The sequence below is a fragment of the Tenebrio molitor genome, chromosome 9, assembly GCF_963966145.1.
Source record: "Tenebrio molitor chromosome 9, icTenMoli1.1, whole genome shotgun sequence".
Taxonomy (NCBI): domain Eukaryota; kingdom Metazoa; phylum Arthropoda; class Insecta; order Coleoptera; family Tenebrionidae; genus Tenebrio; species Tenebrio molitor.
Window position 1 is genome coordinate 18,749,576 of NC_091054.1, and position 14,055 is coordinate 18,763,630.

General features: G+C 34.5%; 2 protein-coding genes across 2 annotated transcripts in view; one reads left to right on the forward strand and one right to left on the reverse strand.

The window, feature by feature from the left end:
* On the forward strand, positions 1-1,504 carry LOC138138444 (uncharacterized). The gene is made up of 2 exons (XM_069058383.1): positions 1-1,310; positions 1,360-1,504. Exons 1-2 carry the CDS (start codon positions 279-281, stop codon positions 1,417-1,419), a joined length of 1,092 nt encoding a protein of 363 aa, XP_068914484.1. The 5' UTR covers positions 1-278; the 3' UTR covers positions 1,420-1,504.
* The window catches only part of CCAP-R (Crustacean cardioactive peptide receptor), a 27,166-nt gene continuing 14,546 nt past the window's right edge, over positions 1,436-14,055 (reverse strand). The window contains exons 2-7 of the mRNA XM_069058382.1: positions 10,829-10,964; positions 10,672-10,775; positions 10,528-10,621; positions 10,064-10,432; positions 9,480-9,660; positions 1,436-1,704 (exon numbers count right to left, since the gene is read on the reverse strand). Coding sequence (XP_068914483.1) covers positions 1,536-1,704; positions 9,480-9,660; positions 10,064-10,432; positions 10,528-10,621; positions 10,672-10,775; positions 10,829-10,964 — 1,053 coding nt within the window. The 3' untranslated portion in view covers positions 1,436-1,535. The remainder of the gene's footprint in view (positions 1,705-9,479; positions 9,661-10,063; positions 10,433-10,527; positions 10,622-10,671; positions 10,776-10,828; positions 10,965-14,055) is intronic.

Genomic DNA, 14,055 nt, shown 5'->3' on the forward strand with positions numbered 1-14,055 from the left:
TTACTTTTTTTATTAAAGGTGCCTAAAAAAATGCAAATGCAAAATGAGATGAACCACGTTTCGAACTCGACTGAAGAATTCGTGGTTGTGGGTTTTTTGTTTGAATTGATTTTTCGTTGTTCGACTTTGGCTTCCTTAAGCGATAAAATCTTTACAGACCACTCACATATCAAAAGCAACAATATTTATTATCCTCATATCATTTAAATGTCGAACACTGGAGTAAACAAACAATTTGCGTCTTAATAATAAATGAACTTGTTCAAACACGTTATTGAATGAAGTTCGGTGATTCGGGTCGCACCGTTATGGCAAACGTAACAAACATGAAGATTCTTGTGAAAATCAGCCATTGGATATGTTTGTTTCCCCTAAATATGGACACTTCGAAGAACAAACCGGTTTTCAAGCTAAGAAAGAAGTATTATTTCGCAAGGGTGGTCCTCCTGGACTCGATTATCGTGGCTTGCATCGTGAAGAATTGTTACGACACGTTGGAAAGTAACATGAGTCTTAAGAACATGGTCTTTGTCTTTTGCAGTTTTCCTCTCGTTATTGCAATACTCGAGGTGCAGATTGTAGGTTTTTTGAACAGGACCAAATATGCCAAGTTGATAATGACCCTTTCCAGCATCGAAGTTAATTTGAACAAACGCACCGACGATCCAGGAAATTATACGATTCTCGTACAGTTGATTCTAATCTTTTGCTCTTTTCTTTACTTGTTCATCGTGTATTTCGTTTGCTACAAAGTTGACGAAGCTGTTGTCCTCACCTTCGGCTACACCTTGTCAAAGTTCATGATCTTCATAAGCTCCTGCATCTGTATCAGTTTTTTGAAGATAATCCGAGACAACTTTCGCAAATTGAGCGAGCTCCTCCTCTCGTCAGACCATTTGGTTTCGATTTTCTACATTTACTTGGACTTGGTCTTCGTCTGCAAGAAGATCAACAAGCTGTTCGGACGTCAGTTGTTACTCACCATTTTGATTTATTTCGTTTGGACCATCTACGAGATCTACCACTTGGTCATCCTGTGGCCTTGCGACAGCTGCCCGCGATTCTTGATCGCGCTGGCCTTGAGCCACACCATCATTCAAGAAAGCCTCCTTTTTGCCATCATGTGGTCTTGCCAGAGCACCCAGCGCGAGTCCAACCGTTTCAAGGCGGTCTGGTACTCGAAATTGAGCAGGAAAATGTGTAAATTTAACCAGAACAGAATCGACAAGTGTTCACTCAAGCTGATCCACCACAACGTGGTTTTCACCGCGATGGGACTCTACGTGCTGGACTTGAAGCAGTTCTTTTCGGTAGTTTCCAAACACGTTGAAAATATATTTTTTAAATTGATATTTTTAGATGTTGGGGTCTTTGGTCACTTTGATGGTGATCTTGACTCAGTTCAGTACGACGGTGTGAAAATGAGAATGGACAGTTTGGTTTCATTATTATTATTATTACAATTAGATATAATATAATTTGAAGCTGAAATACAAAATAAATACATTCATTTCATCATAAATAAATTCTCTTCTTTAATGGATTAATACTGCATGGGCATTGATGGTTGTGGAAGTTTTCTCGATTCTTCTTTTATGAGTATTGGTTAAGAATTCTGATAGAGAGCTGCTCTGCGTATTCGTCGTGGAGTCTCCGTTTCTTCTCTTCTTCTTCTTGAATAACCATCGAAATGGTGGCAAGGACCTGGAAAATGTTAAAATGCAAAGGCTGGAATTGTACATTTTTGTGCAAATCTCTACGGACTGAATCTAACAGCCATTATGAAAAACGTACACTTTGTAAATAATTCGTTAGTTGCAGTTTGAAAAATGAGAAAAATGGGATTGGCAAAAATCATTTTGGTTAGAGTCACAACAGAGCTGTTTACTTTGTCTTTCTTAATTGTTAGAATAACATGTTTACCTGTTTTCAAAAAAGCAGACATTCAATGATTCCGGGTCTATGTCAAGTGCTCACAATATAATCTAAAAATTTTGAAAAACGATCAATAAAGGAAATAATTATTTTTCTTTCATTTCTTTTCAAGTTAATCAATTATGACATTTTATCTTTTGTGGTCAAATCGTTTTCAAAATACGGCTTTTACATGATGCAGCTTCGTTTTTGGATTTTGGTAAAAATTTTACTTGTGTATAACTTTTACAATTCTCTTTCTAAGCAGAATTTTATGATTGTTTCGTATTTAACTGGTGGTACATATATGTATATAAAATAATGTCAAATGGTAATTCGTCAGCTGATTGTTTCGTTGTTCGTGAAATCCTGAAGGTTCTATATTAGGTCCAATATTATTTTTGATAGACAGGGTTATTATAAATGATTGTCCCATCGCAGAATACCTCCCACCATAACGATCCAGTGCAGCGCGTTCGATCCACGGTTTACGCTTGCAGCGAAAAAGATAGCGGTGCGACGCTGGAGTGGACTGGTGGGCAGCGCCAACTATTTTCCGCCGAAGCCTACTCATAACATAAGTTAGACTAGTAGTTTTTACCGCCAGAAATCTGTCTACTAGTCTGTCTCATGTTACGAGGCTGCGGCACATCCAACATTTGTATGGTTTTCAGTGCCAACTGCGATGGGACAGTAATTTATAATAACCCTGTATTTTAATGTTTCTATGTTTCCTTTTTGAAGAATAATAACTTTTTTCACTTTATCTGGAGGTTCTCACCACACCATATTTTTTTAACTTCTTTTCCAAAAAAATTCAATTCATAATTGAATAAGATTTGTACATATATGGTATTAAATTAGGTACCATTTTATCTTATGGTTTTATTGCGTTTGAAGATAAAATAGTATACAGGGTGTTAGTAAATGGTTGGGAATAAATTTCGGGGTGAATTCCTTATGAAAAATGTGGCTTAAAACCTAAATAAAGTTTTTCGTTAAAATGAGTAGTTTTCTCAAAAAAATAAAAAAATAAAAACAAATGTATTCTGGTATATCCGTTTTTTTTTTGAAATACATACTGCGAAATAATGGTTTCAAGAAAAAAATTAAAGTTGAAACTTCAATAAAAAAAAAAAAATTCAAAACTAATGCGATTTTAGGCAGACAAATGAACTAATTAGAGAAATTCTCCAACAGTGGACTACATTTTCTTTTTTTGAGAAAACTACTCATTTTAAGGAAAAACTTTATTTAGATTTTAAGCCACATTTTTCGTAAGGAATTCGCCCTGAAATTTATTCACAACCATTTACTAATACCCTGTATGTTATTCGGAGCAAAAATGGTTTTATGTGCTTTGGCTGGTTTGTCTGCCTCACTGCGTTCGGCAGCCAATCTACCAGCCGCAGCACATAAAACTTCATTTTTGCTCCTCATAACATAATATATTATAAGAAAAAGGAATTAAATTTAATAAACATAATTACATAACATTTTTAATTTACAATGCAAAAATTTCCGATAATAATGCGGAATCTGGAAAGTGCCCCGAATGCTTGCAGCGTTTCCACTATAAGTAGTAATTGGGATATTTTCATTAACAAAGTAAACAGGAATTTAAATCTCACAATTTCGATTCGGAACGTTCTTTCTTACAATGATTTTTCTGATTTGGCGGGGTAAAACATTTCCGAATCGAAATTCAGTGCTTGAAATTGCTCTTTAGTTATGAAAAAGGTCCAAATAATATTGAAATCGTGTTTTTAGACGATCGTTATTCTCTAAATATGCACACATAAACGATTTACAAATAATGCTAAAGCTAGTAATGTATCTGTGAAGTATTGAAGTTATTATAAAAACAGCACGGCATCGAGGCCGGATTTATTTATCATTCCGAATATTTCTCTCAAGTAATGATGATTCCTTTGAAAGCACTATTTTCTTTAACATTTCATCATTTATTTTTATACGTTCACTTTTTACACGATTCCACGTAATTTTTCTTTTAATATTTTAATAGACATCATACGAGTAAAATTCCTTTTACTAAATATTTTTCTCTTTTACTCCTCAAACTTAAGTTTCTGCTATTTATACTTTTTAGTATTATCTTCATTTTTATCACTGACCCGACAGTTAACCGATACTCGGGCTTATCGTTACTAATATTTAATGAGAACAAATTCTAGACGAGTTTTTTGCTCTGCCAAACTACACCATTTATTTCTCCCCTTTTTTTCCCGTGCCAAAAATTCATGATCTGGTTTCTTCTGATTTCTGCAATTTTTTGTACTCAGTCATATTCTTCCGTTCTGGGAGGTTGCATATCGTAGATCATACTAACATTATTCGATTTCTGATGAAAGAGTTGGCAAACTTTCAACGCCTACGAGGATCCCACATTCATTTGTAGACACTCTGTACAAACATACAGAGATATTATTTTTTAAATCGATTATTTTATTGAATTTTCCAAGCATTTTCGACGATTAATTTCAACAACGTTGTCCATTCGACGCTCGTAAGCTTTATCTTGTCCGAATTGTAAGAAAAAAATGTTTTGACTGATTTTTTTTTATTTGAGTTATTACTTTGTTAGCCAACAGACGGATGAAAAATCCGCCACCATTTTTTTGCTAACCCTTATCGAACGCACTTTTCCGTCCAGCAACAAACTTATAAAACAAGAAAATCACAGGAGAAAAGTTTATTTACACGAGAATTTCCCTCGGAGACGCGACCCATCCAAACTTCCTTAATCTAGCCAGATTATAATGCAATGCAATATGTTCTAATACGAAACAATTTCTTTCCTTTGTTCGAGTGTTGTTCAAAAAGTCTTCCAAAACCGTTCCGCTACTCAATCCTGCCTCCCCCGTCGATCAACGTCAACCCCCGACAACATAATGTTCACTAGCGCCGTAAACTTTTCCCCAAATCTCCACTTTAAATTAATTGAAACTTGTTGAAGGCCCCGTAACAAATAGTCGAGTTCGACGTATCGATCCTGTTCTCTAGATTCATCCCGATTAAATTATGATTATTTTCGGGGCCGTTCGGGTCGTTTGTATTTTTAGAAATTCATTCACCAGTCTTTGCTTTCTTCCCGAAAGGAATACAAAATGTAATTAAGTCGAAGCCGTAGAAAACAAACCGGTAGGTGTACCTCCAAAATGATTACAACGGATGTAGGCAGAGATCTTATCGGAAAAATAATTTGTTCGTCTGCCACCCCCGCGCCCACACTTTTAAACAACTTGTGACAGTGACGTTCGTGGGGTTTATAGTTTTATCAGCTTGTGTCGCTCGAGCCCAAAATAAGTCAACCTAGTTCAGAATTAATTTCATTTAAAATGGAGGCCCGAACTCGATCAATATTATTTCAATTTAGTTGGGCCCAGTTGGAAACTGTTTGACAGTTCGCAAACACATTTATTACAAATTTGCCGAGTCCCATTTTTATTTTGTTCTTAATGGCGCTGTCTCTGGGACAGATTAGATGTTTTACTTTCAAAGGGAAGATTCGACTTATTTTCCAGCTCCGTCCCGCTCTCTAATTTGTATTCTTGTTAGTGATGCCAGTCAGACTTAATTTGAATCAAAGCGTGTTTATCTCGGAGTTTTTATTACTTTTTCGGTACCAAATCTCAGTTCTCACTTTCTGCAAACGAACTGGTATTAAGTGCGACTGTTCAAAATTTGCATTTAATTAATTACGCCAAATTGACAAAGTAACTACCACTCTGCTGACACTATCTAGCAATTTTATTAATGGTATTTTGTGACACGAGACCCAATCGTAGTTGGTGTTGATGTCGCTGACAGCTCAAACAAAAACTTGGCCGTTGTTTGTTTCCACCAGTTTATTTTTTGCGGTTTTATATATTTTATTCTGTCCCCAGTTGGCACATGTCTTGGTCTGTAGAAACTGTTTGTCTTTTAATGCCATAATTTTCATATAAATAAAATCAAAAATTTATTAAAAAAATTTACCGAAACTGCGAACTACACTTATTCGTATATTGCATTTTTGGAGATTTGATTTGACAAGCACTTGCAAAATATTCTTCTGGCCTCCAAAAAATATTTTTTATAACTACGCCGTTAATATATTTAGCAACAATTTATTTTAAGAAGCTTTAGATGTTTGTGGAACAAGTTTCAGTTTATTAAAATATGCTTATATTTAAATGAGATCTACGTAGGCACTTTTGATCGTTTCGAAGAAAAATCTTTTCGTATATATTTCTAGTAAATATTTACTGTATTAAAATATGTACAGGTAATAAAATAAAATTGTTAAGAGTCCATCCTTTAAAATAGAAAAAACATTTTTTTTTTAATTAACCTGAAAATTATAATAATTATCACTTTTGAATGTACTATTGGGAGCACGGAATTTCGGGCAGACTTGAAATTTGACTGATATAAAATGTGAAATAGGCTTTAGGTGCTAGACGTATTAATAACCTCATTTTAATATCAACTATTGTCTCATATCATTTTGCAAATTGCATTCATCAATTCTGAAAAGCTGCAATTGCTTAGATGTGATTTTCTGAGAACTAAACCGTCTTTTTTATTAAACTTTGGAACTCAATAACTAAAATGTAAAATAATTGTGCATAATTGTGTCAGTTTATTTTGAAGTTCCGTCAAAATTAATTATTATGACATTTATGACAATAAAGCTTAGACTACATTGGGTTTTTTTAAATGACATGTAAATTGCTGCCCGAAATTCCATGCTCGCCATAGTAGTATAGTCCAATTTTTACCCTTTTGCGATGACGTCATTATCTAGTAGCTTTACGTATGTTTGAGCTAGGATCAGAAACAAATTTGAATTGATCATAAATCACTATAAATGTGTCAAATTTGTTGACAATTGCTTCGAAAGGTTATGTTTGTAATCAATGTAATAAGTGAAAGAAATTAAAAATTGTCAAATTGACAGGAGCATAAAATAACCTCAAAGTGACCATCAATAAATAAACGTGCCTTTTTTATTGTTTTTTTCTGTTTCTGTCGTTTCAATAAAGAGAAAGCGAGGAAGGAAATCCTGACGTCACCTCAAAAGAGTAAAAATTGGACTATACCGTGAGCTATTTCTTCAAACTTTTAATTTAAATAAGTTAATTCAAAAAATTATTTTATGAAAGGCAAACATTAGAATCGCAAAGGATTTTAAAATTGGCAAGGTAATATTATCAAGCACTTTTTCAAAGGAATCTCACTAAATTGAATAATTTAAAAATGATTATTAAAACATAAAAATGTCAAGATATAGAGCCAGTAGGGTAGTAGAGGTCTTGGATTTTCTCGTGGGCTATGAGTCATATCTGCGCAAACGACGAATATCGGGCGCTACAAACTGACCGGAAAACATTGTCATTCGTTACGTTAGTGTCATCTCTCTCTCTTGTCTATTTGCATGTAAAGTAGACAACGTTTTCAGTTTTCATTTACAGATTTTTCACTGCTTTATCGCTCCGCTTTCGCGCAGATATTTCCAAGGTCACAGCCCATGAGAGAATCCAACAACTCTACTGATTTTTCAAAAAGTTTTTTTAAATAAGACAATAAATCATTTGATCAAAGGTGAATACACAACTACAATTAAGTTTTGCTAAAGTGTTGAGAAAAATTCTTTGACCTGGAATCACAACAGTAGTTTGACAGTCTTACCGTAAGTTCTTTCTTACATAATTTACAAATATTATTTCATCAAATGTAAATACATTAAAATTGTGGTAAACTACGGCAAAATTAAAATTTACTTATGTTTAAATACGTAGGCACTTTTGATCGTTCGAAGGGGAATCTTCTCGTACAAATTTCTAGTAAATATTTACCTTATGTAAATATGTACAAGTAATAAAAATTAAATTAGATTCTTCACAGTTGTTGTTGCTTTAAAATAGAAAACAAAATTTTTTGGTTAACGTGCATGTGAGAATATTTGAAATTTGGAATAGAAAAAGTTTTTTTTTATTGAAACCAAGAGAGTATGTATTATCAAATCTTTTTCGGCCTCCGTCTAGAAAATACTGATTTCATCTAAAGCGTCTTGAAAATGGCATATGCGTGCCTTGGCAAGAAATCGAAACAGGAATTCTTAATGAAAGATTTTAGGTTAGTGGCACTGAGTGTCAATGTTATTTGGAATTTTTGTACAATTTTTAAGTGTGAAATATTGATGTTGGGTAAATTTGTATCCATCATCGCAAGCTGTACGTTGTGTACAGCAGAAGTCGAATCAGTAGAGGCCGAGGGGATCATCAGACTTACGGGCAGACGGCCACCAGGTTGACAACCCTAATGGACAACTGGCGACAGGTTAGGAATAACAGAGAGGACGACGACGGTTTTGAATCTTTGAAGAATTGATTGACTTTTGTGGTGTCACAGTCGCTTCTTGGATCTTTTATGTTGCGAATGGAAGAAAAATAAATTCCTTATCGGGTAATATTTTAACAAAAATTATTATATTTTGCTTTAAATAAATCGTCGGTCGAAAAAGTTTTGTGTATTACACGGCTAGACAATGTTTTGCGAGTGCTGCCACTTGTGGCGCCTCGGTTGACGCCTCTGCCCACAAACCGTACTCGCACTAGCAAAATGAGATTTTCTAGCCTTGTGATACAAATAACTATTGTCAAATAGAAGTATATAGGTATAAGTACATTAAAGTCGTAATAAACTGAGCAAAATATTTTACATTTTCATTATTTAAAAAAAAAGAAAAAGCTTTCCAAATATTTCGCGAGGTCTAAATCTCAGTTGAAAAAATGATTTGTACTCTATATATATATTTTTTTGTTTTTCCTGGAGAAAATTTCTGTTAATGGAGCGTAAGGGTGTGCCTGGCATTGACATTGAAAAATGGTTCGTGTTTTAATGGCTTAAATAATAAATAAAATCCGAACAAACAGGTCTAATGGAAGTAAGTTGGGAAAACAATCGAGTTAATTAAAAATAATAAAACCCAAACTCTTCGGCAAATATTTTAACAAGTCATGTGTTGTTAATAAATATAATGAAATAGGTTTAATGTAAATTCATTTGTCCGATGTTATCGCTTAAGTGCAAATATTTTTTAAAGAGCAAACAACGATAACAAATAGTTTTTGATTTTCCTCGAGTGCAGCACATTAATCATCGTTAATCCGAAGGATTTTACGTACGTACACAGTGTGAGTGATTGTGCAACGATATTTTTTAAAAAAATATAAACATATTAGACGCGATTCCTGTGGCATGCATTTAATATTTTATCCAACACCTGTTTATTATGAAGTCATAATAATGCCGATTTTGAATATATTATGAGGTCTATAAAACACTAGTGGGCTTATGAACCCATAATTAAACTGTTTTTATAATTCAGTGGACTTATGAACCCATAATTAAACAGTTTATTGCACACCAAAAAGAATAAGAACTGTTACAGAAGGAGGTGTTGGATAAAACTATGTATTACACTCGTGACTTATTTACCTTATAAGACACTTGTATAATAAATAGTTATTACAAAGAATTTTTTACACCATACTGACCACAGTGTTCGGCAGAAATGCGTAGAAAACAGGAAGTAGATGACTGGGTTAGCTGCCGAGTTCAGTGGAGCCAAACTTTGTACGAATGTGGCTATGGCCATGTTGGTCTGCGTGCTTGGTATTTGCTCAAAAACTTGCAGCAAATCAAAAATGATGTAAGGGCTCCAACAGATGATGAAAACTGGAAAGAAGTTTTTTTTTAGATACTACTTTCAAAAGGTTTCACTAAATTCAATAGGTACGGGTTCTTGGCAAAAAAAAATAGACTAGAACCAAGAGAGTACCTCCTCCTAGTTCCTTTTCCAATGAAATGAAATATTTCATAGAAATTATTTTAACAACCAAGGTAGTAGTATAAATTCTTCCTTCAAAAATCTGAATAAAACAAATAATTTAAACAAAATACTTCTTAGAGTTCATGTGTTAAAATCAATCTATAGGTTTCTGTCAGAATGATTCGTAAATGGTACTGAAACCAAGATATGTAGTACTCTAAGTTTGTTTGAATTAACTAAAATAAATATTTTTGTGTCAAATTCAGTAAAAGCCCAAATGTTTCACTTGTTTGTATCTTTGGTACTGACCGCTCACTATGACGAACGTGATCTTGACCGTCTTAACCTTGGCCCTGGGTATCAAACCCCTAGAACTGGCCCTCCTCGAGTTGTCCGACCCGTTGGTCGTCTTTGGATTTTTGATAAAACCTTTGGCGTTCTTGGACCAAATGGTAACAATAATGACTGCATAACAGGTGGCAATAATGGCCGCTGGAATGAAAAAAAGGGTTACCGACACCAACGTCATGTACAGCTGCCACTTCCACGGCTCTTTCAGCTCGATCCAACACTGCACTTTGTTCTTAATCGTGTTCTCCTCGTACAGAACCAACATCGGTACCGAAAACAGTACGCTGAAGAACCACGCGGTCGATATTAGACATTTCGCACGTTTCCCTGGAAAAACATTAACACATTACACTCGAATCTAAGGGTTGCCTTGAAAGTACACATCGAAGATAAGGAAAAACAGAGACGGCAGCTGTACTTACAACTCCCCGAGAACTTCATCGGGTGGCGGATGGCGTCGTAGCGGTCTATGCTCAGAGCCACCAACACGTAGGTGGAGGCGTACGTCACGACTCCCTGAAATAGAGAAATGTGAATCGGGGATGGCGATTTTGGGGGTGGCCCACCGTCCAGAAGCGGATCACTTTGCAGGCTACGTTGCCGGCGTACCACGCCACGGTTATCTTCCACACGATGTCTGTCAAAACGTTAATCAGACCCACACATAGATCTACAAAGTGGAAAATTAATCGGGATGTTTATCGGATTGGCGCATTTTCCAACCTGCGAACGCGAGATGAGTTATGAAATAATTCATTCGACTTTTTCTGGATCTGCCACAGTGGAGTGTGCATAAGACGCCTACGTTTCCGGCGACTATTACTATCAGCAGGATCCATAGCAGGGTGAACTGTTCGGTCTGCAAGATCATCATAAATCACACTTTTCACGGCGGAACGGGGTTGGTAAATATTCAAAAAATAGAAAACCACAGGCAAATACTTTGATGCACTTTTAAAAACAATGTTTATTTGGTTGTTATGGAATTTGTGGAGAAAAAAATGCGATTGTGATTATTACAGCAGCAGAGTATTCCTCTTTGGGTGGGTATTGATCTGAATATCGGGTAACTATCCAAAAATTTGCAACAAAACGAACACGATGTGACTTCCATAGAGAGATCACTATAAAGATAATAATTTTGGATATCATTATTTCCACTAGTTCCCAGCAAAGAGGATTTTTGCAGTTTATAAAACGTTTCTAAATTGGATTAATAGTTATTTATTAATTAATCATTAACTAATAGTTCAATTATTTCGTCAAATTACATTTTTAAAGGTTTAGCCTTTGAAACCTTAGGCCCTTGGTGCAAAGAAGACATCGATTTGATCCATGTCATCGGAAACCGACGTTCCTTTTCGAGAGGATTTCCCTTGCCATTCAAAGTGGAAACGCTGCAAGCATTCGGGGCACTTTTCCAGATTCCGCATTATTATCGGAAATGTTTGTATTGTAAAACAAAAATATTATGTACTTCATGCATTACCTTAATTTTTCACTGTTATTTATGTTAACAAGTGAGGAAAGTAATACTTTTTTTACGAGAAGGAAAATTTGCCGCAAGAGCTAAGCGAGTGCGCAAATCCGCCGAGTAAAAAAAAAGATACTTTGCTAACGAGTTGCACACAAAAATTTTTTGGCGTCCGTTAGTAAATGCACAGGTTTTTTCATTCACTTGCGTTCATAATAGTAGATTGTTATATGAGTTGCACAAGACAGTCTATTGTCGAATATAATTTTCTATTTTTGATATGTTATCTATCCAATGTGGTAAACAAAATCCGCATTGGAAGCTAGATAGTGAAATTGGTTTCTTGATGAAATGAGCGAAAATTAGGTATTTGTAAAAAATATTGTACATGGTTAGAAATTATAAATTCTTCTGAGAATATTTCCAGTCTGGTAGATTGTTTTGAACTAGACCCAAACCTTTTTCAAGAATCGAAATTAAATAATAGTAGATATACCTATTATTCAATGAGCGGATAATGATGGCTAGTACTCGTGAGGATGATTTTGTGTCACGAGCCGCAGGCGTGAGCAGAATATTATACTTTTTATACGACTATGAAGAGAAATTGATAAATAAGAAAAAAATTCCATCTCTTTTATTCTCGAAAATATTGACGTTTTTATATGTTATATTCGTGAAATAAGAGAGAACAGTCAAGCAAAATTATTTTCTTAATGTTAATTGTATTGTCAGTAATAACACAGATGCATCAAAGCACTTAAACACATAAATGAAACACAAAAATCAGAGAAAATCTTCAAAATTTTGTACTAGCTGATCTCTGTGTAACGAAGGCAATTTTCAAGCACCAGTTGCATGTCCACATTCTCAGAACTATAGAAAAAAGAATAAAAATAACAAATACGATTATAGTAGTCGGAAACGATATTTGGAACGACTTATACAGGTTTTTATAAGGTACTAATACTTTTATGAGGGTTGGAACGATTGGGACAACCCTTTGCTGTCGGCCGTCATAAATTACTCAAATTATTGAAGGTTCAGAAATGGGCCGTATTTGAACATTTCATACTGGGGGTCTTCAACGCATTTGTGCTCTGCAATTTTTGCGAAATAAATCATAAATGTCATTTTTGATAATAAAAAACACAATGTAAATAACTAGACACAATGTAAAAAGACAAACATTTTTGAATAATATGCTTTATATAGATGCTTACTGCTTGCTGCCACAGTTAAAAGTATTCTCTCTTAAAATGTTATACCTATTTTCACCATTATTTGGGGGTAATTAGTGATCCTAGGTAACAACCTAGATCTAGAAGGGCCCGGAAAATCCAGTAGTTAATTTGTTATCGAAAGAATTAAAATGATTGGTACACATTACAAAATTTCGAGTACGGATCATCAAGCTACAAACGTTCGGAGCATGCCAATGCGACCGAAATCAGGTAGTATTTACGAGATCTTTACCGACAAGCCATAAACCATTGTAAGAGGCAATCGGCTTATTTTATAATGAGTTCCAAATATGGCGTCCTACTACTACGAGTATAATAACTTAATAAGGATGAACTTCAAATGCAAAAGGCAAGGAAAACTAAGCTAAATCTTCAATTAACAGGACGATATCTGAGCAAGTTTTCTTTGGCAATCACAGTATAACATTGTATCGGGCCTTCAAATAAATATATATTTAGAGTAGGCGTAGGCGACATTCTAACTCTGTTAACAGTGTAAAGTAATTTTTGTAGGTAACCAATTATTCTCCGGAGTTACACAGGTTACATAGTAAGCTTTTTCCCAATTTCATATTGTCATAATCCGTGGAGGGGGAATAGGGAGAATGGACTACAAAAATTAAAAATATTTTCTAACCTAATTTTATTTCGTTAAAATGTCAGACGTTTCTTGTGTCATTTTCTACGCTGGAAAAACGTTGCAAACAATCGAATTTCCATAGGTTGCTCTAATTCTAATTTATTTGAAGGCCCGTTACATTGTAAACAATTTTGATTTTGAGTCCTTTACGTACTACGAATTCAGATGCGATGTTTTTTCAGCTGAAATCAACACAAAGTAACTTCTTGAAAACGCAGCAAATAGCACAGTAATTTATCACTCAAAATTGTTGTTCCATTAGGTTATAAAAATAGTCATCAAAAATCATTTTCAATAGTCAAAGATGAAACTTAAAGCTTCTAAAGGATGTGGATTAAATTTTTTTTTTCTCATAATCTCCTAGCATCTAACAGCATACCGTTGAGTTATCCTAATTTTATCCGAATTTTGGGACACCTGTATACTCTGTTAAAGTGAAAATTATCTTCCTAGTCACTCAAGATCTTTTCAGTTATACATTTCAGAGTGACAATAGAATGTAAATTACATCTAAAAACGTTGTCTGAAGAAATTGATGCTCATATTTCTTCACCGTATCTTATTTTTTTTTTAATTTATTTATTATACATTG